The 24,933-nt window shown below is 47.1% G+C and overlaps 1 protein-coding gene across 3 annotated transcripts in view; it reads left to right on the forward strand.

Moving 5' to 3' along the window:
* Window positions 1-24,933, forward strand: part of GMCL1 (germ cell-less 1, spermatogenesis associated) — a 458,077-nt gene that overhangs the window by 353,980 nt on the left and 79,164 nt on the right. For all 3 annotated transcript variants that reach the window (XM_063932081.1, XM_063932080.1, XM_063932079.1), the window contains exon 11: window positions 22,995-23,064. In XM_063932081.1, the coding sequence (XP_063788151.1) occupies window positions 22,995-23,064 (70 nt within the window). The remainder of the gene's footprint in view (window positions 1-22,994; window positions 23,065-24,933) is intronic.

The following is a 24,933-nucleotide window of genomic DNA, read 5'->3' on the forward strand; positions in this document are numbered from 1 at the left end:
CGAACAGCATACCGGCGCCGGGAGCCCGACAGCCGGCATACCAACAGCGTGGCGAGCGCAAATGAGCCCCTTGCGCGCCACGCTATTTATTCTCCCTCCAGGGGGGTCGTGGACCCCTACGAGGAAGAATATCTGTCGGTGTGTCGGGATTCCGGCGCCGGTATACTGTGCGCCGGGATCCCGACATTCGGCAACCTGAAGACCACCCCTACATATGTTGAATGTGTTTGTAGTTGATAATATGCTCATATGACTAATATATAACATGTGACTGACTGCTAATGTGATTGCTGACTTAATATAAATGATTGTCTGTTGATCTTCTGATCCTCAATGCAGGTGCATGGGAGAGTCACATTGATATCACTTTAGAAAAATAAGGTGGTTACAGTCACAAATTGTGTAGTACACTGTGAAAGTGCTGATTATCATGTCTAAGAGCGGCAAAGGTGACGAGGGTACATTTACTGTAACAATAACACTCATATCTTGTTTTGCAAAAACTGTATTATCCTCTATGATCTGGTACAGAATGGTTTGTGTGTAAAATGGTTGCTGTTTAGCATAATACATCCCTGATCTACATCAGGTATAGATAGACCCATTAGGGTGATGTTTGCACAGACCTTGTCCAGTTTAGCTGAAAAGTTAATTCTTACAGCATCAATACCAGGAATAGAGTGCACTGTTAACTCATACATGCAGCTCACTACCTATGGTATATCTCCAACAGCTTCTCCAATAAGACAAGCTGATGAACCGAATGTAAATAAATCATTGATTTCACAGGCTACACTTGATATTCATCAGACGATGAAAAGCTCTATATACTCTACTTCAGCATACGAAGAACCGGTAAAAGGTATCAGCTAAATGAATAAGCTGAATAAATGAGAGCAGAAAAAGCTAGTCTGTCATTAGTGGCAGCAGAGCCTGGGTTAAAAATAAGGCACCTGTTTTTCTCTTACGTCCTAGAGGATGCTGGGGACTCCGTAAGGACCATGGGGAATAGACTGGCTCCGCAGGAGACATGGGCACTATAAAGAAACTTTAGAATGGGTGTGCACTGGCTCCTCCCTCTATGCCCCTCCTCCAGACCTCAGTTAGATCCTGTGCCCAGAGGAGACTGGGTGCTTTCAGGGGAGCTCTCCTGAGTTTCTCTGTAATAAAGAATTTTGTTAGGTTTTTTATTTTCAGGGAATAATGCTGGCAACAGGCTCCCTGCATCGTGGGACTGAGGCGAGAGAAGCAGACCTACTTAACTGATAGGCTCTGCTTCATAGGCTACTGGACACCATTAGCTCCAGAGGGATCGGAACGCAGGTCTCACCTTTGCCGTTCGTCCCAGAGCCGCGCAGCGGTCCTCCTTGCAGAGCCGGAAGATAGAAGCCGGGTGAGTATACGAAGAAAGAAGACTTCACAGGCGGCAGAAGACTTTGGATCTTCACTGAAGTAACGCGCAGTGGTAACGCTGTGCGCCATTGCTCCACACACACACACACACACACACACACACACACACACACACACACACACACACACACACACACACACACGCACAGATGGGTGCAGGGCGCAGGGGGGGCGCCCTGGGCAGCAATAATCCTCTTTGGCTGGCATTACAGGTATATTCAAGCTATGGCAGTGTGATATACAACCCCCGCCAGGAGCGGGACCGAAGCCTGCCGCTGAGGGGGCGGAGCTTGATCCCACAGCACTAACCAGCGCCATTTTCTCCACAACACGCTGCTGAGAAGCTGGCTCCCCGGACTCTCCCCTGCTGAACACGGTGACAGAGGGCTTTGAAGGAGAGGGGGGGGGGGCACATAATTTGAGCGCAGTCAATATATTTATATATAAAACAAAAAAGCGCTGTATATTGCTGGGACTTGTGTTTCCAGGGTCATTGGCGCTGGGGTGTGCTGGCATACTCTCTCTCTGTCTCTCCAAAGGGCCTGGTTGGGGGAACTATCTCCAGATTAGAGATTTCCCTGAGTGTGTGGGGTGTCGGTACGCGTGTGTCGGCATGTCTGAAGCGGAAGGCTCTTCTAGGGAGGAGGTGGAGCAAATGAGTGTGGTGTCTCCGTCGGCAACGCAGACACCTGATTGGTTGGATATGTGGAATGTTTTAAATGCAAATTTGAATTTATTGCACAAAAGATTGGACAAAGCGGAGTCCAGGGGAAATTCAGGGAGTCAATCCCTGCCTTTCACTATGTCGCAGGGCCCTTCTGGGTCTCAAAAGCACCCACTATCCCAAGTAGCAGACACGGATACCGACATGGATTCTGACTCCAGTGTCGACTATGCTGATGCGAGGTTGCAGCCGAAATTGGCTAAAAGTATTCACTATATGATTATTGCTATAAAAGATATGTTGCATATCACAGATGACCCCTCGGTCCCGGACACGAGTGTGCCCATGTATAAGGAAAAGAAACCTGAGGTTACTTTCCCCCCTTCACATGAGCTAAATGAGTTGTTTGAAAGGGCTTGGGAAACTCCAGACAAGAAACTGCAGATTCCCAAAAGGATTCTTATGGCGTATCCTTTCCCGGCTAAGGACAGGATACAGTGGGAATACTCTCCCAGAGTGGACAAAGCGTTGACGCGCTTATCCAAGAAGGTGGCGCTGCCGTCTCAAGATACCGCAACCCTCAAGGATCCTGCTGATCGCTGGCAAGAGACTACGTTGAAGTCAATTTACACACATACTGGTACATTACTCAGACCGGCGATAGCGTCGGCTTGGGTTTGTAGCGCTCTAGCAGCGTGGTCAGATACCTTGTCTGCTGAAATTGATACACTGGATAAGGATACCGTTTTATTGACCTTGGGTCATATTAAGGATGCTGTCCTATATATGAGAGATGCTCAGAGAGACGTTGGCCTTCTGGGTTCCAGAGCCAACGCCATGGCGATTTCTGCCAGGCGAGCCCTGTGGACCCGACAATGGATGGGTGATGCCGACTCAAAGAAGCATATGGAGGTTTTGCCTTACAAAGGTGAGGAATTATTTGGGGAAGGTCTCACGAACCTGGTTTCCACAGCTACTGCAGGTAAATCCACTTTTTTACCTTATGTTTCCTCACAGCAAAAGAAAACGCCACATTATCAGATGCAGTCCTTTCAGTCGCATAAGTCCAAGAGAGTATGGGGATCTTCCTTTCTCGCCAGAGGTAAGGGTAGAGGGAAAAAGCTCCCAACTACAGCTACTTCCCAGGAACAGAAGTCCTCCCCGGCTTCTACAAAATCCACCGCATGACGCTGGGGCTCCCCTGAGGGAGTCCGCCCCAGTGGGAGCACGTATTCGACTTTTCAGCCACGTCTGGATTCAATCTCAGGTGGATCCCTGGGCAATAGACATTGTTTCCCAGGGTTACAAGCTGGAATTCGAAGAGGTGCCTCCTCGCCGGTTTTTCAAATCGGCCCTACCAGCTTCTTCCCCGGAGAGGGAAGTAGTTTTAAATGCAATTCAAAAGCTGTGTCTTCAACAAATGGTGGTCCAGGTGCCCCTGCTTCAACAGGGAACGGGGTACTACTCAACCCTGTTTGTGGTACCAAAACCGGATGGTTCGTTCAGACCCATTCTGAATTTAAAATCCTTAAACCTATACTTGAAAAGGTTCAAATTCAAGATGGAATCGCTCAGAGCGGTCATCGCTAGCCTGGAGGGGGGGGATTATATGGTGTCCCTGTACATAAAGGATGTATACCTTCATGTCCCCATATGTCCTCCTCATCAGGCGTTCCTGAGATTTGCAGTACAGGATTGTCATTACCAATTTCAGACGTTGCTGTTTGGGCTTTCCACGGCCCCGAGGATTTTCACCAAGGTAATGGTGGAAATGATGGTGCTCCTGCGCAAGCAGGGTGTCACAATTATCCCGTACTTGGACGATCTCCTAATAAAGGCGAGATCAAGAGAACAGTTGCTGAACAGTGTGTCACTCTCCCTGAGGGTGTTGCAACAGCACGGCTGGATTCTCAATCTACCAAAGTCACAGTTGGTTCCAACGACCTGTTTGCCTTTCTTAGGCATGATTCTGGATACGGAACGAAAAAGGTTTTTTCTCCCGATGGAAAAGGCCCAGGAACTCCAGATCATGGTCAGGGACCTGTTAAAGCCAAAAAGGGTGTCGGTCCATCAATGCACTCGAGTTCTGGGAAAGATGGTGGCATCTTACGAGGCCATTCCATTCGGCAGGTTCCATGCGAGGACCTTTCAGTGGGACCTTCCGGACAAGCGGTCCGGGTCACATCTACATATTCATCAGATGATCAGCCTGTCCCCCAGGGCCAGGGTATCTCTCTTGTGGTGGTTGCAGAGTGCTCACCTTCTAGTGGGTCGCAGGTTCGGCATTCAGGACTGGGTTCTGGTGACCACGGACGCGAGCCTCCGAGGCTGGGGAGCAGTCACACAGGGAAGAAACTTCCAGGATCTGTGGTCAAGCCAGGAGGCTTGTCTGCACATCAACGTACTGGAATTGAGGGCCATATACAACTGCCTACGTCAAGCGGAGACTTTTCTTCGCGACCTACCGGTTCTGATTCAGTCAGACAACGTCACGGCTGTGGCTCATGTAAACCGCCAAGGCGGAACAAGGAGCAGAGTGGCAATGGCAGAAGCCACCAGAATTCTTCGCTGGGCGGAAAATCATGTAAGCGCTCTGACAGCAGTCTTCATTCCGGGAGTGGACAACTGGGAAGCAGACTTCCTCAGCAGACACGATCTCCATCCAGGAGAGTGGGGACTTCATCAAGAAGTCTTTGCAGAGATTGCAAGTCAGTGGGGACTGCCTCAAATAGACATGATGGCGTCACGCCTCAACAAAAAGCTCCCGAGGTATTGTGCCAGGTCAAGGGACCCTCAGGCGGTAGTGGTGGACGCCCTGGTGACTCCGTGGGTCTTCCAGTCGGTCTATGTGTTCCCTCCTCTCCTCTCATCTCAAAAATATTGAGAATCATAAGAAGATAAGGAGTACAGGCAATTCTCATTGTTCCAGATTGACCTTGAAGGGCCTGGTATCCGGAGCTACAGGAAATGCTCACAGAAGATCTGTGGCCTCTTCCTCTCAGAGAAGACCTGTTGCAACAGGGGCACTGTCTGTTCCAAGATTTATCGCGGCTGCGTTTGACGGCATGGCAGTTGAACGCCGGTTCCTAGCTGAAAAGGGCATACCGAATGAGGTCATTCCTACTCTGATAAGGGCTAGAAAAGAGGTGACAGCGAAACATTATCACCGTATCTGGAGGAAGTATGTGTCTTGGTGTGAGACCAAGAATGCTCCTTCTGAGGAATTCCATCTGGGCCGTTTTCTCCACTTCCTACAGAGTGAATTTGGGCCTAAAATTAGGTTCCATTAACCTAAGATTTCTTCCCTGTCTATTTTCTTTCAGATGGAATTGGATTCTCTACCAGAAGTCCAGACTTTTGTGAAGGGAGTGCTGCATATCCAGCCTACTTTTGTGCCCTCAGTGGCACCATGGGACCTTAACGTGGTGTTACGGTTCCTTAAGTCTCATTGGTTTGAGCCTCTTCAAACCGTGGAATTAAAATATCTCACTTGGAAAGTGGTTATGTTGTTGGCCTTGGCGTCTGCAAGGCGAGTGTCTGAGTTGGCGGCTTTATCTCACAAAAGCCCCTATCTGATTTTACATGTGGACAGAGCTGAGTTGCGAATTCGTCCTCAATTTTTGCCTAAGGTGGTTTCCTCTTTTTATATGAACCAACCTATTGTGGTTCCTGTGGCTACGGGCGTTTTGGAGGATTCCAACTCCATTGATGTAGTCAGGGCCTTAAAAATTTACGTAGCCAGGATGGCTCGAATTAGGAAAACAGGCTCTGTTTGTCCTGTATGCAGCCAACAAGGTTGGCGCTCCTGCTTCTAAGCAGACTATTGCTCGCTGGATCTGTAACACGATTCAGCAGGTTCATTCTACGGCTGGATAGCTGTTACCTACTTGGGTGAAGGCCCATTCCACTAGGAAGGTGGGATCTTCTTGGGCGGCTGCCCGAGGCGTCTCGGCATTACAGCTTTGCCTAGCGGCGACTTGGTCGGGTTCAAACACTTTTGCTAAATTCTACAAGTTTGATACCCTGGCTGAGGAGGACCTCATGTTTGCTCAATCGGTGCTGCAGAGTCATCCGCACTCTCCCGCCCGTTTGGGAGCTTTGGTATAATCCCCATGGTCCTTACGGAGTTCCCAGCATCCTCTAGGACGTAAGAGAAAATAAGGTTTTAAACCTACCAGTAAATCTTTTTGTCCTAGTCCGTAGAGGATGCTGGGCGCCCGTCCCAGTGCAGACAACATTCTGCAAGACTTGTATATAGTTATTTGCTTGCATAAGGGTTATGTTACAGTTTTGTTCAGTCTTTGACTGATGCTGTTCTGTTTCATACTGTTGACTGGTTCGTATATTCCAGGTTATACGGTGTGGATGGTGTGGTCTGGTATGAATCTTGCCCTTGGATTAACAAAATCCTTTCCTCGTACTGTCCGTCTCCTCTGGGCACAGTTTCTCTAACTGAGGTCTGGAGGAGGGGCATAGAGGGAGTAGCCAGTGCACACCCATTCTAAAGTTTCTTTATAGTGCCCATGTCTCCTGCGGAGCCCGTCTATTCCCCATGGTCCTTACGGAGTCCCCAGCATCCTCTACGGACTAGGAGAAACAGATTTACCGGTAGGTTTAAAATCTTATTTTAAATGTACCAAAAAGGGCCTCCTCACGAGGGCAGAATTCAGGAAAAAAGTTTGGGTTACACCCAATAAAATAGAATTCCCGGTAAATGGGATTCTAATATCTTTTTCCAGCTGGAGACTGTTTAAATAGGGAAGTGCTTCCCAAAATAGATATGCACGTCATTGATAGTGCAAAAATCTATATGGCCTCTGCCGTCAAAAAAGGAATGGTTTTTAAAAAAAAAACATATTGTTTTTGTCTGAGGCAGTCATAAGGCCAGCCATGACTTCACCTTGCAATCTACGGCCACACCACACTGGATAGGCCCAATCTCACTAAATCTTGGAAGCTAAGCAGTGTTGGGCCTGGCTAGTTCTTGGAGGGGAAACAACCTTGAAATACCAGGTGCTGTAGGTACATTGGGCTGAGGTACTGGAAGACGGGTTTCAGCTTCTGCAAGGGAGCAAGAATCCCATATAGCTCATATGGACACTAATGTTCTAGGGCATCAGCAATAACAATAGCTGCTCGTAGAGCAGTTTGGATTACATACATGGATAGCTGATTCAGAATCAAAGAAGGTTCTGGAAACTTTGCCTTTGCTGGAAGTTTCTGTTTGGGAAGGAGTTAACAGTTATTCTGGAGTCAGAAACAGACTCCAAGAAGGTCTTGTTTCCTTCCACATATAACCCCAAACCTAGGGGTCCGGTTTCGGCCTTGTCGGTCATAAAGGAATGTAACAGCCCCAAGAGGGCCAGTCTCCAAACCAGAATGGGGCCGACTTCTTCAGTTTGCACAGATCTGGTAGTAGTCTACAAACAGATGTCTGGGTGCAAGAAGCGGTATCTCTAGGTTATGCTTTCCCTTCTAGAAGAACCTTCCTCGAAGGTTCTTCTTTTTCAGCCCGTCTCGGGTAGAGGCGTAGGCGAGGGATTTGCATGAAGCAGTTCAGAAATTGCTTTGGTTAGGAATAATCATTCTGGTAACCCATGCACAATGTAGTGGGGGGGGGGTTTAATCCAACCTGGGTCAAAAAAAAAAAAAGGATTCTCCGCCCCATTCTCAACAGATAGATTTGGGTACCATGGTTCACATGGAGACATGGCACTCCATAGTAGGTGGGGAGCCAGTAGAATACATAGTATTCCTGGATAAGTCAGGATTCTTACCTTCAGGCTCCTATAGCACTTTCCATCAGTGTTTTCTCAAGGTTACTATCCTTCAGCAACATTCAGTTTTAGGGGGCTGTGCATAGGCCAACAGGGGCTGTGCATAGGCCAACCATTGCAGCAACATGGGCTGCTGAAGCTGTTGAAGCATGGGCTCAGGAGCTGGAGGCGGAGCTATCTTCCACCGCTTTTGATCATGCTAGACAATGTCTCTCATATATTACCACGGCTTCTCATTATCTTAAGGAGGCGGCTTCCGATGACGGGGTGCTGGCGGCCAAGGCTGCGACTACGTCCATCTTAGCTCGACGTATCCTTTGGTTGAGATCCTGGTCTGTGGATCTGGATTCTAAGAAAACCATGGAGGTACTTCCTTTCAAGGGAGACATTCTTTTCGGAGAAGACCTCAATAAGATCGTGGCTGACTTAGGTTCTGCTAAAACAGCTTGCCTACAGAGTACAGCGCCGAAGTCTAAAAGTAACTTCTCTTGCTCCTTTCGTCCTCCAGGAAAGGTAAAAGGTCAGGCGTACCCGAAACAAGTTCGTACTTCCAAACCTGCTAAGCCCAGACCCAAGCGGGCCTGGGCTGCCCGTCCGCCTGCTTCCAAAACAGACAAGCCTGCCGCATGACGGGGCGGGGATCCCAGGGTGAGGGGCCGACTTCTAGGGTTTACCCAGGAATGGTTGAAGACCACTTCCGATGCCTGGGTACGGGAAGTCGTCACTCGAGGGTCTCTCGATAGAGCGTCCCCTTCTACTACCACAATGACCAGACCTTCATCGTTCAGGGCCCTTGTGTTTACCAGGATTTGGCCCGACTGGCTTTGACGGCGTAGCTCTTGAAGCTTCCGTCTTGAGGTCCAAAGGTTTTTCTGAGGCGGTCATTCATACTATGTTGAAAGCCCGTAAGCCAGCTTCTGCTCGGATTTATCATAGGGTCTGGAATTCTCACTTTGCTTGGTGCGCATCTAACAATAATGACGCTTACAAGTTTAGTACGGCCAAACTTTTGGCCTTTCTACAACAGGGCCTGGACTTAGGCCTTCGTCTGGCATCCCTCAAGGTTCACATTTCTGCCATGTCGGTATGGTTTCAGAGAAAGATGGCTACCCTGCCTGATGTTCATACTTTCACTCAGGGGGTGTTACAGATTCAACATCATTATGTACCAACAGTGGCCCCTTTGGCCAGTTGTTCTGGAGGCCTTGCAAGAGTATCCGTTTGAACCTCTTGCACCTGCAGACCTTAAGTGGCTTTCCCTTTAAGGTTTTGTTTTTGTTGGCTATTGCCTCTGCTAGAAGGTTCTCGGACTTAGGTGCCTTATCCTGTAAGTCCCCCTATCTGATTTTTCATTATGACCAGGCAGTTCTTAGAACGCGCCCTGGTTATTTACCTAAGGTGCTGTCTTCCTTCCACCTTAACCAGGAGATTGTGGTTCCGGCCTTTAGTTCTCCTGAGTTGTCCTCAAAGAGCGGTCTTTGGATGTGGTATGGGCTCTCTGTATCTACGTAAAGAGAACTGCCTCCATTAGGATGTCTGATTCTCTTTGTGCTGTTTGGATTCCACAAACATGGCTGGCCTGCTAACAAGCAGACCGTGGCCAGATGGATTAGAATGGTGATTGCACATGCTTATGTACATGCTGGTCTTCCAGCTCCTGCTACCATCAAAGCCCATTCTACTCGGTCTGTTGGACCTTCTTGGGCGGCCTGCCGTGGTGCAATTGTGCAATTGTGCAAGGCGGCTATGTGGTTCTCAGTGAATACGTTCATAAGGTTCTATGCCTTCGATACTTCCACCTCCCAGGATGCTTCTTTTGGACGCCGGGTTCTTGTGCCCGCTACAGTGCGTCCCATCCCATAAGGAACTGCTTTAGGACATACCCGATGTTATTCCTTGTGGAGCCAGTGTACCCCGCAGCAGAAAACGAGATTTATGGTAAGAACTTACTGTTGTTAAATCTTTCTGCGAGGTACACTGGGCTCCACAAGGCGCCCACCCTGACGCACTTTGCTTCGTTGGGTTGGTATGGCATTAGCCGCTGACACCCTCTCCTGTCGTGAGTGTGTGGGGCTTCTAACAATTATCATCTCTGTTACCTGCTACTGCATTGGACTGGTTAACTGAAAACTGAGCTCCTGTGCACGGAGGCGGGGTTATAGAGGAGGCAGCGCTGTGCATCTTGGGAACAGTCAAAGCTTTGAGCCTGTTGGTGCCTCGGATCAAGATCCTACTCTACACCTCCGATGTTATTCCTTGTGGAGCCCAGTGTACCTCGCAGAAAGAGATTTAACAACGTAAGTTCTTATCACAAATATAGTTTTTGCTAGTTTTAAAGACAGGGTTAGATTGAGGACTACGTTTAGCGACACTAAAGGTACAGGTCTCCGCCTTATCAATTTTCTTTCAAAGGCGTTTGGCTGTTTTGTCAACAGTTCACCATGGAACTTGAATCTAGTTTTAAATTTTTATTTGCAGTCTCCAAATTTTTAACCCTTGTATGTTAAGTTCTAACTTGGAAAACAGTTTCTTCTAGACTTAGCTTCGGCAAGGCGTGTTTCAGAATTGGGTGCTTTGTCATGCAAGCCACCGTATTTCATGATGACAGAGTGGATCTTCGGACGAATGCCGTTTTTCTACCTAAGGTAGTATCTTCTTTTCACATCAATCAACCAATCGTAGTTCCTGCTTTTTTAAAAATTTCAGGAACTCCAGCTACTTTGAATGTGGTACGCGAACTTCGCGATTATGAAGCCTGAAAATCAGCAGTACGTAAAACGGATACATTGTTCTCTATAATGCAGTCAAGATGGGTTGGCCAGCTTCCAAGCAGACCGTGGCCAGATGGATTAAGCTGACCATTCGTCAGGCTTACTTTCATGCTAGTCTACAACTGCCTGCATCCATTTCAGCCCATTCCACACGTTCTGTGGGACAGTCATGGGCAGCAGGTCATGGAACTTCTACGACGCAGCTTTGTCAAGCAGCTACATGGTCATCAGTGCACACGTTTGTGCGCTTTTACAAGTTTGATACGTTTGCGGCATCAGCATCTATCTTTGGCTGTCTAGTGTTACAGGTGCCAAACAGCTCTCCCACCCAAGTGGGAAACTTTGGTACGTCCCAAGTGTACTCCAGTGACCCCTAGTGGATGAAAAAGAAAATAGGATTTAATACTTACCAGATAAATCCTTTTCTTTGATTACACAGGGGGCACTGGACGCCCACCCAGAGCAGTTTCACCTGGTTTGTGGTAAGTTCAGTATATCTTATGGTAACACATTCTCACCGACTTGTTAAAACGTTAAGGTGATTGTTATCCATTGTCGTGTCAACGGTTTAGTTGTTTGTTTTGTTATGTGTGAACTTTATGGTTGTCCGTTATCGTATAATGTTATATGTAATTCTCTATTGTTCATCCTCTCTTTCACTCCTGTTCGGCTCAGTAAAAAACACTTAGGTCTCTGGGGAATATGGATGGGTAGGAGGGTTACACATTTAAATATTTAAATGTGCCTATCCCTGCTAACTCACCGTCCATATCCCAAGAGTACTCCAGTGCCCCCTGTGGAGTCAAAGAAAAGGATTTATCTGGTAAGTACCAAAATCCTATTATCACTGTACAGGGCTTGATTAATCTTGATTAAAAGCCTGTAGCTGGCTGTAGAGACTGGATTAGTTGGCCTATATGCAGGCATGTAGAGCTCGGAGCCAACAGCTGGGGGAGAGACCAATAACATACACAAAAAGTTAATGGGTAGAGAATAAATACATAAGGCAGAAAAAAAAAAACAGTCTGCACACTAAAAAACAAAAAAGCCAAGTAATGCCAGGCAGATCTGCTAATCTCTAAATAAGGTTTCATGTAGTTTTATTGTCTAAGGTAAGTAGATTGGTAGCTTTTATCTTTACTATTGCCAGAAAGTTCTTTCATTGTAGATCACTTGATAAGGCAGTTGAAGGCAACACAGTCCATAGCTATTTGGGGTTTCCTATTATTTTTGTACAATAGTAATGTCAGCTGCACAACAATGAAACTTTTCTAATGCATCTTTTGAATAAGGGTGCATGGTCTTAAGAGAGGTGCATATATGTTTACAAAAATAACATATGCGGATTCTAATGATGTGACTAAGTTAGAGGCCAGCCAGAGCAGGAACGATGTTATGTACAAGTGGCTCAATTCTATTTTTGATCTTTTGGTGGGGAGCTTAGCTTCTGAAAGGTACAAGGGGGTGCAGTAAGTTTCCGAATACACAAAGTATTATATGTACAAAGTGAACAGTTTTTCAAAGTTTTTGCCAGAGGACTCAAACCACTTGGTGAAGCAGCTGTACTAATGGACTTGTAGTAGGGCACATTGTTGTGATGGAGGACACCAGGGGCGCAAGTTCTTGGACAGCATCTGGAAATAGCTTTCAGAACTTGCAGCAGGCATTGGTTGTGCTACCAATCCCCAGTGACAGTGTGCTGCTGCACGAGTGGTACAGGGGCCGATTGTTGTTTGGTCTCGGTATTGTAGATCCAGGATTCTTCACCACTGATGTCACAGACTGAGTTTGACCGCCGTCAAGCCAGGCCAGCATGTTGTGGCACCAAGTCACCTGAACCTCCTACTCTCAAGTCAGCTGATGGGACACCCAGTGTGCAGAAAAATTGCTCAGGCCAAGTTTTTCACAAAGTATCAAGTGAATGGATCCCAATGAAAAGTCTATCTCCTTCTGTAACTGGGCCATGGACACCCTGGTATGCACCTCAACTATGGCCCGCACTGCTGCAACGTTGTTCTCTGTGATGGCGGACACAGGTCGGCCGCAACACTACTCGTCCAGGAAATCTCTACTGCACCACTCACACAGTGGTTCAGGATGGTGCCTTCTCCCCAAAAGCAACTTGCAGTTTATAAAAATTCTCCTGCTGTCACAGATCATTTTTTAGTCATATTAGATCATGGCTCTCCAGTGGCCTCTGTTGAGCTATATAACAAGTTTGTGAAGGAAGTGAACACACTTACTACTTTGGTGTGCAGTGCTGTTTATACTGTATATGGTTGTGTGCCTTCCCAAGAACTTTAGCCAGAGATTACAGTTCACAACCAGTCAGATTGTGTCTATTCTACCTAGGCACTGCCCATCCAGAAATTATTGCATACCTCCCCAGGGTTCACTACGGCTGGCCGGCGGTCGGGCTCCCGGCGACCAGCATACCGGCGCCGGGAGCCCGACCGCCGGCTTACCGACAGTGTGGCGAGCGCAAATGAGCCCCTTGCGGGCTCGCTGCGCTCGCCACGCTACGGGCACGGTGGCGCGCTATGCGCGCCACACTATTTTATTCTCCCTCTATGGGGGTCGTGGACCTCCACGAGGGAAAATAAGTGTCGGTATGCCGGCTGTCGGGCTCCGGCGCCGGTATACTGAGCGCCGGGAGCCCGACCGCCGGCATACAGAAGACCACCCCCTCCCCATATAAGATCCCGCCGGGATTCCAGTGTTGCTCTCCTGACCACCGGGAATCCGAGCGCCAGTATAATATACCGCACCCCAGTTATGGCAATCTGAAAGTATTTCACCAGTTGAAAATCAAATCTGCTCTTTCCTCACATAATTCTTACTCCTTTTGGTATTTTCAATTGTGCAAATTACTCCCCCATATTTGTTATTTTTTTGTGTGTGTGTGTATGTATGTGTATATTATATATATATGTGTGTGTGTGTGTGTGTGTGTGTATATAACATATATATGTGTGTGTGTATATATAACATATATATGTGTGTATATAACATATATATGTGTATGTATGTGTGTATATATGTGTACTTTCCATAATAGAAGTTTTAATAGTTTATTTTTATCACAGGTTCTCAAACTCTGTCCTCAGGACCCCACACAGTGCATGTTTTTAAGGTCTCCTCACTGAATCACAAGTGAAATAATTAGCTTCCCCTGTGGACCTTTTTAAAATGTCAGTGAGTAATTAATACACCTGTGCACCTGCTGGGTTACCTGCAAAACATGCACTGTGTGGGGTCCTGGGGACCGAGTTTGAGAACCTGTGATTTTTTTATCAATAATCACAATTTAAAGTGAATGAATAGAAGAAAAATCTAAATCATATCAATATTTTGTGTGACCACCCTTTGCCTTTAAAACGGCACCAATTCTGTACTTACGCACAGGTACACTTGCACACTTTTGAAGGAAAGCGTCCGGTAGGATGTTCCAAACATCTTGGAGAAGTAACTACAGATCTTCTGTAGATGTTGACTTGCTTAAAACCTTCTGTCTCTTCATTTAAGGGCCATAGGGCCATATCATCACTTCCGGGACTCCTTGTTCCTTCCTCTTTATGCTATTTATAGTTCTTAATGACATTGGTTGTATGTTCGGGGTCGTTGTCCTGCCGCAGAATTCCTGATGGTATTGCATGATGCAAAACTGCATTCAATTTGCAGGCTGTCAGGATCCCGGCGATGAGAATATCTGTGCCGGAATCCCGACAGTGGCAAATGCAGACGGCCAGAATCCCGGAACACAGGGGCTATTCCCACTCATGGGTGTCCACGACCTCCATAGAGTGATAATATTACCTTTTGCGAGTGCAGCGTGACCGCAAGGGGACTCTTAGCGCTCGCCCTACTGCTAACATTCCGGAGACCGGGATGCCGCTGTCAGATTCTTGACATCCGGCAACCCGCCTACCGATAAATAGTATGTAACTCGCAAAATATTATTTTGATTTAGATTTTGCTTCTATCCATGCACTTAGCTGTTTTTTTTATTAATAAACAAAATGCAATTAACACTTCTATTTTTGAAAGCATTCTTACTTTGCAGCATCTTTTCCACACCTGCATAAAACACTTGCACAGTACTGTATATATCATTATTGCTTCACTAATTCACAAAAATCATACAAAGTTCTTATCTAATGTGTACTTTGGTATTGATGCATTAAATAGCCTGGGTAGCAAGCTTTGGCTCCTTTGAGGAATTGGACTGTGTGGATGCCTTTGATGAGCCAATTTGAGAGAATGGGTGGCTGAAATGCATATATTCCCAGCTCTTACAGTCTGTCATGTTTTAGAATGTAATCCAGATGTCGTAGATTCATGCATGAAGGCGGTTGGGATGTCAACAGTCACGTGACTGACAGCGGCATCCTGAACATGAAGATCCCTACTTCGGAGGGGGTAACTATTTCTAAAAGGGACAAGAGAGATAAGGGGTTCAGTATGAAATACCGATCAAATACCGACATTTCAAATACCGACAAGGTAAAAAAACCTGTCATTTCAAATACTGACATGTCAAAAAGTCATCACAAGTTTTTCATTGGGTTTTTTGTATGTCGACAAGGACACTGTATACAGATGGGTCCACGGTTAACTTGACTAGTTTTCTGCGCCAAGGTACAACATGATTTATTAGCATAAACCCTTCATCTATTGTTCTCAGCTGCAATACAATACAGAGAACAATACAGCAGTGGATTAAGTCCGACTGGACAGTCTCCGTTAATCCTATTAAAGGTCAAGATAAATGTGGACCCATCTGTAGGTGTGCCGCGTCCCCTCGCATGGCTCGCTGCGCTCACCATACTATTATATTCCCACTCCAGGTCAACTGGGATGGTAAAGTATGAACAAGTCTGTTTCAATGTAAAAATCATGAAAAACTCATGTCGACTTTTTGACCTGTCGACATTTTAAATATCTGTATTTTGCCCTTGTCAGTAATTTAAATGCTGGTATTTTTACCATGTGGGGATTCTGACCGTCGGTCACTTGTCGTCGGAATTTTGATTGTAGGTAAATTGACCGCAACCCGAGATAAGAACCACTTGTTCCATCTAGTTTTAATCTTTTAGTAATTTCTACCCTATTTGATCCTTAGTTGAACGCTACAACTAATACAACAACCAATTTTATAGAAATATATTTATTTTTATTTATTGTAAATGCAAAAAAACATTGTAAAGTCAGGTCTCTGGGATTGTGTTTACTCGGGTAAGGAACCCTACGGGTGGCTTCTGTATCGGGAGTGTGTATGAAGGTGGCTTGGTGAATCTCTTCCTAATGCAGGTTGGTAGTAAAACGGATGATAGCTAGAATGCAGAGTAGTCTGGAGAGCCGTCTTTTGGCCTGGAATGTACAAACGGGATCAGGTTCTTAAACCAAGCCTCTTAGTCAGCAACACTAAATTGGTACACAAAGCAGTTAGCACAGGCTGGATCGGGCTGGTAGGTACAGAAGATACCGGAGCCACACTAGGCAGGTTGATGAGTCTTGGCAAATGTAGAGTGTTGTTCAGACCTGATCGCTGTTGTGCGAACTTAGAAGCCGGACGATTATCGGTCGACTGCGCATGCATACGGATCGTAGTACGCATGCGCGAGGCAAAACAGCAAATAAATCCAGCAACTTTTATTTATTGCTAGCCGTACGCAAGGTGATTGACAGGAAACGTGTGATTGGGGGTGGTAACTGGCTGTTTTCTTGGGGTGTCAGGAAAAACACAGGCATTCCCAAGCGTTTTCTGGGAGGGTGTGTGACGTCTGCTCCGGCCCCGATCAGCCTGTTTGTATTGCACTGTAAGAGTATTTCCTGGGCTATGCACCGACTGGAAAAATCATTCTGTGGTGAGTAGGTTGTGAACGTAGTTGCAGCTGACCGGCGGTTGCCGAGATTTTTTTCAAGCCGTACTCAGGCTTGCACGGGGTGGGTGTTCACTCTGTCTGGACGGCAGCTATCTGATAGCAGACCTCTGCAAATTCGAAGAGGAGCAAGCGGGTCTGAATAACCCCCAAAGTACGCTGCTGAGACTGGTTAAAAGAATCTCATGCACAGCCAGAGAGAGATCTTGGGATCTGACTGCATAATGACAGCATTATCTGGATATACAGTAGCACGGCGCCTGGTAACGGTGATACTTATGCTGGGAGCAGTACACAACAAAGAATGAAGTTGGTGTAAACTGTATATAAAGCACAGTCTGGAATTGATGTTTATTGTGTATAGTGCACATGCTTTAATTGATGTTGATGTATTGGAGCTGGCTATGTATATTGCACAGCCTGGAGCTGATGATGGAGCTTGCTATGTATATTGCACAGCCTGGAGCTGATGCTGGATCTTGCTGTGTATAGCGCACAGCCTGGAGCTGATGATGGATCTTGCTGTATACATTGCACAGCCTGGAGCTGATGATGGATCTTGCTGTATACATTGCACAGCCTGGAGCTGATGATGGATCTTTCTGTATACATTGCACAGCCTGGAGCTGATGCTGGATCTTGCTGTGTAAAGCGCACAGCCTGGAGCTGATGATGGATCTTGCTGTATACATTGCACAGCCTGGAGCTGATGATGGATCTTGCTGTATACATTGCACAGCCTGGAGCTGATGCTGGATCTTTCTGTATACATTGCACAGCCTGGAGCTGATGATGGATCTTGCTGTGTATAGCGCACAGCCTGGAGCTGATGATGGATCTTGCTGTATACATTGCCCAGCCTGGAGCTGATGATGGATCTTGCTGTATACATTGCACAGCCTGGAGCTGATGATGGAGTTTGCTGTGTAGAGCGCACAAGCTGGAGCTGATGATGGAGCTTATTGTGTAAAGCACACAGCCTGGAGCTGATGATGGAGTTTGCTGTGTAGAGCGCACAAGCTGGAGCTGATGATGGATCTTGCTGTATACATTGCACAGCCTGGAGCTGATGATGGAGTTTGTTGTGTAAAGTGCACAGCCTGGAGCTGATGATGGATTTTGTTGTGTAAAGTGCACAGCCTGGAGCTGATGATGGATCTTGTTGTGTAAAGTGCACAGCCTGGAGCTGATGATGGAGTTTGCAGTGTAGAGCGCACAGCCTCGAGCTGATGATGGAGTTTGCTGTGTAGAGCGCACAAACTGGAGCTGGTGATGGAGCTTGTTGTATACATTGCACAGCCTGGAGCTGATGATGGATCTTGCTGTATACATTGCACAGCCTGGAGCTGATGATGGATCTTATTGTGTAAAGTGCACAGCCTTGAGCTGATGATGGAGCTTGCAGTGTAGAGCGCACAGCCTCGAGCTGATGATGGAGTTTGCTGTGTAGAGCGCACAAGCTGGAGCTGATGATGGAGCTTGCAGTGTAGAGCGCACAGCCTGGAGCTGATGATGGATCTTGCCGTGTACAGCGCACAGCCTTGAGCTGATGATGGAGCTTGCTGTGTAGAGCGCACAAGCTGGAGCTGATGATGGAGCTTGTTGTGTAAAGCGCACAGCCTGGAGCTGATGATGGATCTTGCTGTATACATTGCACAGCCTGGAGCTGATGATGGATCTTGCTGTATACATTGCACAGCCTGGAGCTGATGATGGATCTTGCTGTATACATTGCACAGCCTGGAGCTGATGATGGATCTTTCTGTATACATTGCACAGCCTGGAGCTGATGATGGATCTTGCTGTATACATTGCACAGCCTGGAGCTGATGATGGATCTTGCTGTATACATTGCACAGCCTGGAGCTGATGATGGATCTTGCTGTATACATTGCACAGCCTGGAGCTGGTGATGGATCTTGTTGTGTGAAGTGCACAGCCAGGAGCTGATGATGGAGCTTGCAGTGTACAGTGCACAGCCTGGAGCTGATGATGGATCTTGCTGTATACATTGCACAGCCTGGAGCTGGTGATGGATCTTGTTGTGTGAAGTGCACAGCCTGGAGCTGATGATGGATCTTGCCGTGTACAGTGCACAGCCTGGAGCTGATGATGGATCTTGCTGTATACATTGCACAGCCTGGAGCTGATGATGGATCTTGCTGTATACATTGCACAGCCTGGAGCTGATGATGGATCTTGCTGTATACATTGCACAGCCTGGAGCTGATGATGGATCTTGCTGTATACATTGCACAGCCTGGAGCTGATGATGGATCTTGCTGTATACATTGCACAGCTTGGAGCTGATGATGGATCTTGCTGTATACATTGCACAGCCTGGAGCTGATGATGGATCTTTTTGTGTGAATTGCACAGCCTGGAGCTTATGATGGAGCTTGCCGTGTAGATCGCACAGCCTGGAGCTGATGATGGATCTTGCCGTGTACAGCGCACAACCTGGAGCTGATGATGGATCTTGCTGTATACATTGCACAGCCTGGAGCTGATGATGGATCTTGCCGTGTACAGCGCACAGCCTGGAGCTGATGATGGATCTTGCTGTATACATTGCACAGCCTGGAGCTGATGATGGATCTTGCCGTGTACAGCGCACAGCCTGGAGCTGATGATGGAGCTTGCTGTGTAGAGCGCACAAGCTGGAGCTGATGGTAGTTCTGGCAATAAAAAAAGCTGGTACAGTATTTCAAGTAAATGTGTATGACTGCTCTTGTGAGCTGTGATACTCTAAAGTAGTGGTTCTCAGACTGTTGGCCGTGGCACCCTGGGGTGCCTTGGGACACATGCAGGGATGCCTCAGGTTGGTGGTCCAAGACCAATTTTAATTATTTATGGTTAGTCTAATAGGCAAAACTAGTGCTTGTGGCTGCCAGTCATAAAATATGTGGAGAAACAGAAGCAAATCTTGTCCCTTACCACACAACTCAACCTAAGGATAACATATAAACACAATTTACTTCTGTCTAAATTTCTCAATAAGAAACGTTTAGCCTAGGGGTGCCCTGAAAAAAATCCTGCAACCTAGGGTGCCGTGATTCAATAAAGTTTGGGAGCCACTACTCTAAAGGGGTGTGGTTCCTCAAATCGACAGTGTCTAGGTCGACAATGTTTAAGTCGACCACTATAGGTCGACAGTCACTAGGTCGACATGGATGGAAGGTCGACAGGGTTTCTAGGTCGACATGTGCTAGGTCGATAGGTCGACATGAGGATTTTTTTTTTTTTTTTTTAGAGTGACCGGGATCCCAAATTAGTGCACCGCGTCCCCTCGCATGGCTCGCTTCGCTCGCCATGCTTCGGGCATGGTGCCTTCGCTCCGCTACCGCTTCGCTCGGCACACTTTACCATTCCAATCGTAGTCCACGTGGATCGTTAAGTATGAAAAAATTCAAAAAAAGAAAAAAAATGTGAAAAACTAATGTCGACCTTTAGACCTGTCGACCTAGCACATGTCGACCTAGAAACCCTGTCGACTTTCCATCCATGTCGACCTAGTGACTGTCGACCTATCGCGGTCGACCTAAACATTGTCAACCTAGACACTGTCGATCTTCAGACCGGATCCCACTCTAAAGTAATAGGCTTTGCATCCATCGTGCTGTGATGCCCAGTCCACTGCTCACCAGATGGTCACATCTTAAACTGAACTTTACAATAATAAATAAGCAAACCATATAGAACACATTAACTATTGTACTTCATTAAAACCCCAGATGGAAACTTTTAGCATATAGCACTCCACTAAAACATTAATACCAAATCTTGAAATATGTTTACAATTGAAATGGTAAAGCAAGCCTTAATGGAATATAGTAGTTATAAATAAACAATAAAGTAGTTACGATATCGATATCGCACAGTGACGTCATACCGCGGCCGACCGGAGCACTCGGCTTTGAACGATAAGTGGAAATTGAGCTGCATGCATGGCCAGGACTGAGGGTCGTTAACGACCCGTGGGGCCGCACATCGCTCGGCGACAGCGGCATACACACTGGGTAATATAATACACTATATCGACCAGGAGGGGAAAAATTTGTGCTATAGCTCGCTATAGGGGATATTCAATTAGTGCCGAATTTTCCGACAGTTGGAAAATCGGCACTAATTTAATTTAAGTGTATTCAATAGCAGGCATTTTCACCCGTTTTTTAATCCATTTTCACCCATGCCTTTTCGTTGTTTTTGTTTTGTTTTTTGACGAATCAGCATGGGCGTAAATGGACCCAAAAACTGTCAAATGCCCGCAAATTCGACAAAACACGTGGATCGGTGGCAAATTCGCCGATCCACATGGTTTTTGCCCGTGTAGATTTTATCAACCAGTCGAAAAAACGGCACAGGCATTGAATAGGTCGAATGTAAATTCGACCTAAAAAAGGGCAAAAAGTGCAGTTTTTTCGACTGGTCGAAAAAACAGCACTAATTGAATACCCCCTATATCACTAAGGAGTATATGCAATTGAAGTCGCAAGCTGCCTTCTGTCAAAAAAAAGAATGCAGTTTTCGACTTTTTTAGGTCGGAAGGGGTTCCGACCTATGCAATATAACCCCAAATTATTCGACAAGTCGAGGAATTCGACTTGTCGAAAAGCACGTGGATCGGCGGAATAGCTGCTGATCCACGTGCTTGTTTTGTCCCCCTTTTCGACCATCTCAATTCTACTTTAAAAAAAGTCGAAGTGAGATGCAGGAGCACAGATGGGGGGAGAGCAGCGCCGGAGGAGACGGGAGAGGCGCGGGCAGAGGGGGAAAGCAGCGCCAGAGGAGACGGGAGAGCCGCGGGCAGAGGGGGAGAGCAGTGCCGGAGGAGACTAGGAGGAGGGGGCGCGCTACAGCAGCGGGCAGCGTAGCCGGAGGATGTCACAGCCACCGCTCACAGCAGCGTCCACCCGGCTCCAGCAAGCCACTTTTATAAAGTAGTTAGAAATAAACAACTTTTTTATTTATAAATAAAACCAGTCCTTTCCCCTTGGTAAATAGCTAGATACTCTAGTGTGCTGTAACTGAATGATCTGTTTTCTGGGCTACTGTGCAGTAATGTAGCTTGTTGTGTAATTAATGTACAAACTATTGCAGGGGATGTGTCAATGCTAAGTAGCTGGCAGCTGTTGGTGTATTATGCTATAGCCCCTGCTGTATAATCTGCCTCTGTACTGGGGGCACTTATTTCTTCATTGTCCATCGCCAGAGACTTATCATTTGTTATCTGTGCACAGAGGGGCTATTTTGCACCAGATCTGGGAAAGTCACATCTGGTTAATTTCCCTTTAGCTGCCATAATACGTTTCTTACATGCACAATCTAATTGATGTCCTAATAGCGTGGTACAGAGGGTTTCTTTGGTGTAGATTTACAAAAGCACAAGAGAAACAAATTGGGGACAGATGAGATAGTCATGCATTTAAAGGGGAAAGCTACGATTTTCATACCTACGTACCTGGTATTCCACCATGCAATATTTCAATGATTAGCAAGAAGCTGTGAGATAAAATAAAAATGAAACCTCCTTATGCAGATCAGCCAGCTGGAAAGAGATAAACCAATAAAAATATAAATAGTTTAAATATACTACTAAATATACTTAGCTAAAAATGCACATACCTAAATAATACGTGGCTACTCTCAATGTAAGTCCATTTTTTCACCGCTCCATGTGTTCCATCAGTAAATCATTTTCTTCTAACAAAGGGCCTTATTCAAAATGGGACGCAGAACCCCTCGTTCCACACAGAGTCCCAATTATCGGGAATCTGTGGCTACGCAAGGTCCGTTTTGAGCTGTTGTACTTAGTTCCCCTCTTGGCATTGAGGGGAGGGGGGAGGGCTGCGTTTCTAGAAACACCCCTATTTTCTAGGAGTGGAGAGCCAAGGGTCTGCGTGTCACCACGCAGGCTTCCTGGCCTTGCCGCCCCTGCTTCCATTGGCCAGCTGTTGGATTCCAGCTCGCAACGTTGGTAGCTGTGCTGGGATCCAGCTACATGCAGGAGGCGTCTCTACTACTGAGATGTCTCCTGCATGCCCTTCCTATAGTTCGGATGGAAATTCAGTGCTGCTTGCATGCAACATTGAACTTCTGTCCATCTCTGAATCGGGCCCAAAGTCCTTAATAAAACTGTCAGTTATTATATATACTCCTACTTTGCTGGCCAGGCTGCAGCCCAGATGCACTGATGCCCAGGTGCAGCGCACTGTCCAGGCTCCAATGCTGCAGAGGGGCAAACACAGAATTTCTCTCACCGATTCCTTCCCCTTTCCGACTGCATACCTTAGAATATGTTTATGCTATTACTGCCTCCTCTATGATTTGAGCTTTTGTGTAATGGTGCTACCCATGGGAATCTAGCTGTGTCTTGTGATGCAGAACATGATGGTTTGCAAAGTGTGAACATATTGGAAGTTCTGCTTTGCAGTTGTCCACATCTGATACTGGGAAAGTAAACCCTGTTCTTTGATGTGTGTTTCAGATTGGTTGTCCTCCGTTTACAAGCAGCAGTGGTTCACTATGCTTCGTGCTGAGCAGGATAATGACACTGGGTGAGTAAATAACACATTTTGATTAACCATCCCTCTGTTCAGCCATATACCAGGTCCTGGTGAAAGCGTGTCATTGAGGCAGACCATATAATCCCGTTAAACATAGAAACATAGAATTTGATGGCAGATAAGAACCACTTGGCCCATTTGGTCTGCCCATGTACATAAACACACTTACACACTAGAGTTCATTTTTTGTCAGGAGCCAACTAGCCTACCAGTATATTTTTGGAATGTGGGAGGAAACCGGAGTACCCATAGGAAACCCACGCAAGCATGAGGAGAATATACAAACTCCACCTGGTTAAGGTCATGGTGGGAATCAACCCCATGACCTCAGTGTTGTAATTGTGAATAGATTTGCCTCCTATCAGCGGTGAAGTTTGTATTGTAGCTGTAACAAGTTCAAAAGTAATCTATCTGCAGATGTCTCCTCATTCACCTAATGTTTTGCTCTATAAGGTGCAAGATGCCCAATACGATTTCCGTTCTGTATACTTTTTCCTTCACTGTGCTACTTTTTACGTTTTCATCTGATGGCCCCCATGCATTAGCGACAGATTGCCAAGTGGGGAATCGGGAATATTAAACATGTTTTCTCATACGTCCTAGAGGATGCTGGGGACTCCGTAAGGACCATGGGGTATAGACGGATCCGCAGGAGCTTGGGCACACTATAAAGACTTAAACTGGGTGTGAACTGGCTCCTCCCTCTATGCCCCTCCTCCAGACCTCAGTTAGACTTTGTGCCCAGGAGTGACTGGACACACACTAGGGGAGCTCTCCTGAGTTTCTCTGAAAGACTTTGTTAGGTTTTTTATTTTCAGGGAGACCTGCTGGCTACAGGCTCCCTGCATCGTGGGACTGAGGGGAGAGAAGCAGGACCTACTTCTTCTTAGTTTAAAGGCTCTGCTTCTCGGCTACTGGACACCATTATCTCCAGAGGGTTCGATCACTTGGTGCACCTAGCTGCTTGTTCCCGGAGCCACGCCGTCGATCCCCTCACAGAAGGCAGAAGAAATAAGCCGGGTGAGTATTGGAAGAAAAGAAGACTTCAGTGACGGCAGAAGACTTCAGTAACGGAGGTAACAGCAGCGGTAGTGCTGCGCTCCATGCTCCCACACACCAATGTCTTTGGCAGGGTGCAGGGTGCTGGGGGGGGGGGGGGGAGCGCCTTGGGGGCATGTTGCTGAGGGTCTATATAGCTGGCGGGGGGACATATTTAGGTGCCTGGGTGTGTATGTTCACCCCGCCAGTGTGCCGCAGGGAGGAGCAACAGCGGTAGCACTGCGCTCCCTGCTCCCACAAACACACACGCCATCGACGTGCAGGGCGCTGGGGGGGAGGGGAGCGCCCTGGGCAGCATATATATATATATATATATATATATATATGTACTGTGTAGCCTGGCGGGGGGACATGCTTCGGTGCCCGAACACCGGGCATGTTCACCCCGCCAGTGTGCCACGATAAGGAGGGAGCAGCAGCGGTAGCGCTGCGCCCCCTGCTCCCGCACACCAGAGGCCTGCAGGGTGCAGGGCGCTGGGGGGGAGTGCCCTGGGCAGCATTTCTTGAATCATCCCTGGCGGGGGAACATACCCGGACACCGGGTGTCTTCACCCCGCCAGGGCACCGCAGCGTGCGCGCTGCGCTCCACTCCCACACACCAACGGCTTCCGTGGGCGCGGGGGGGGGGGGGGGGGCGCCCTGGGCTGCGCTTGTGCATATAGGGGTATATACAGGGGGTTAATCCCTGTATATAAGCCCCCAGCTCAATTTAAAGTTATATGGGTGTTTGAACGGGCTTAATCGCGCCGGGAAGGGGTGGAGCTTAGCCCTCACAGAGGAGTCAGCGCCAGACTTGCTGGA

This window comes from Pseudophryne corroboree, chromosome 6 (genome assembly GCF_028390025.1).
Source record: "Pseudophryne corroboree isolate aPseCor3 chromosome 6, aPseCor3.hap2, whole genome shotgun sequence".
Taxonomy (NCBI): Eukaryota; Metazoa; Chordata; class Amphibia; order Anura; family Myobatrachidae; genus Pseudophryne; species Pseudophryne corroboree.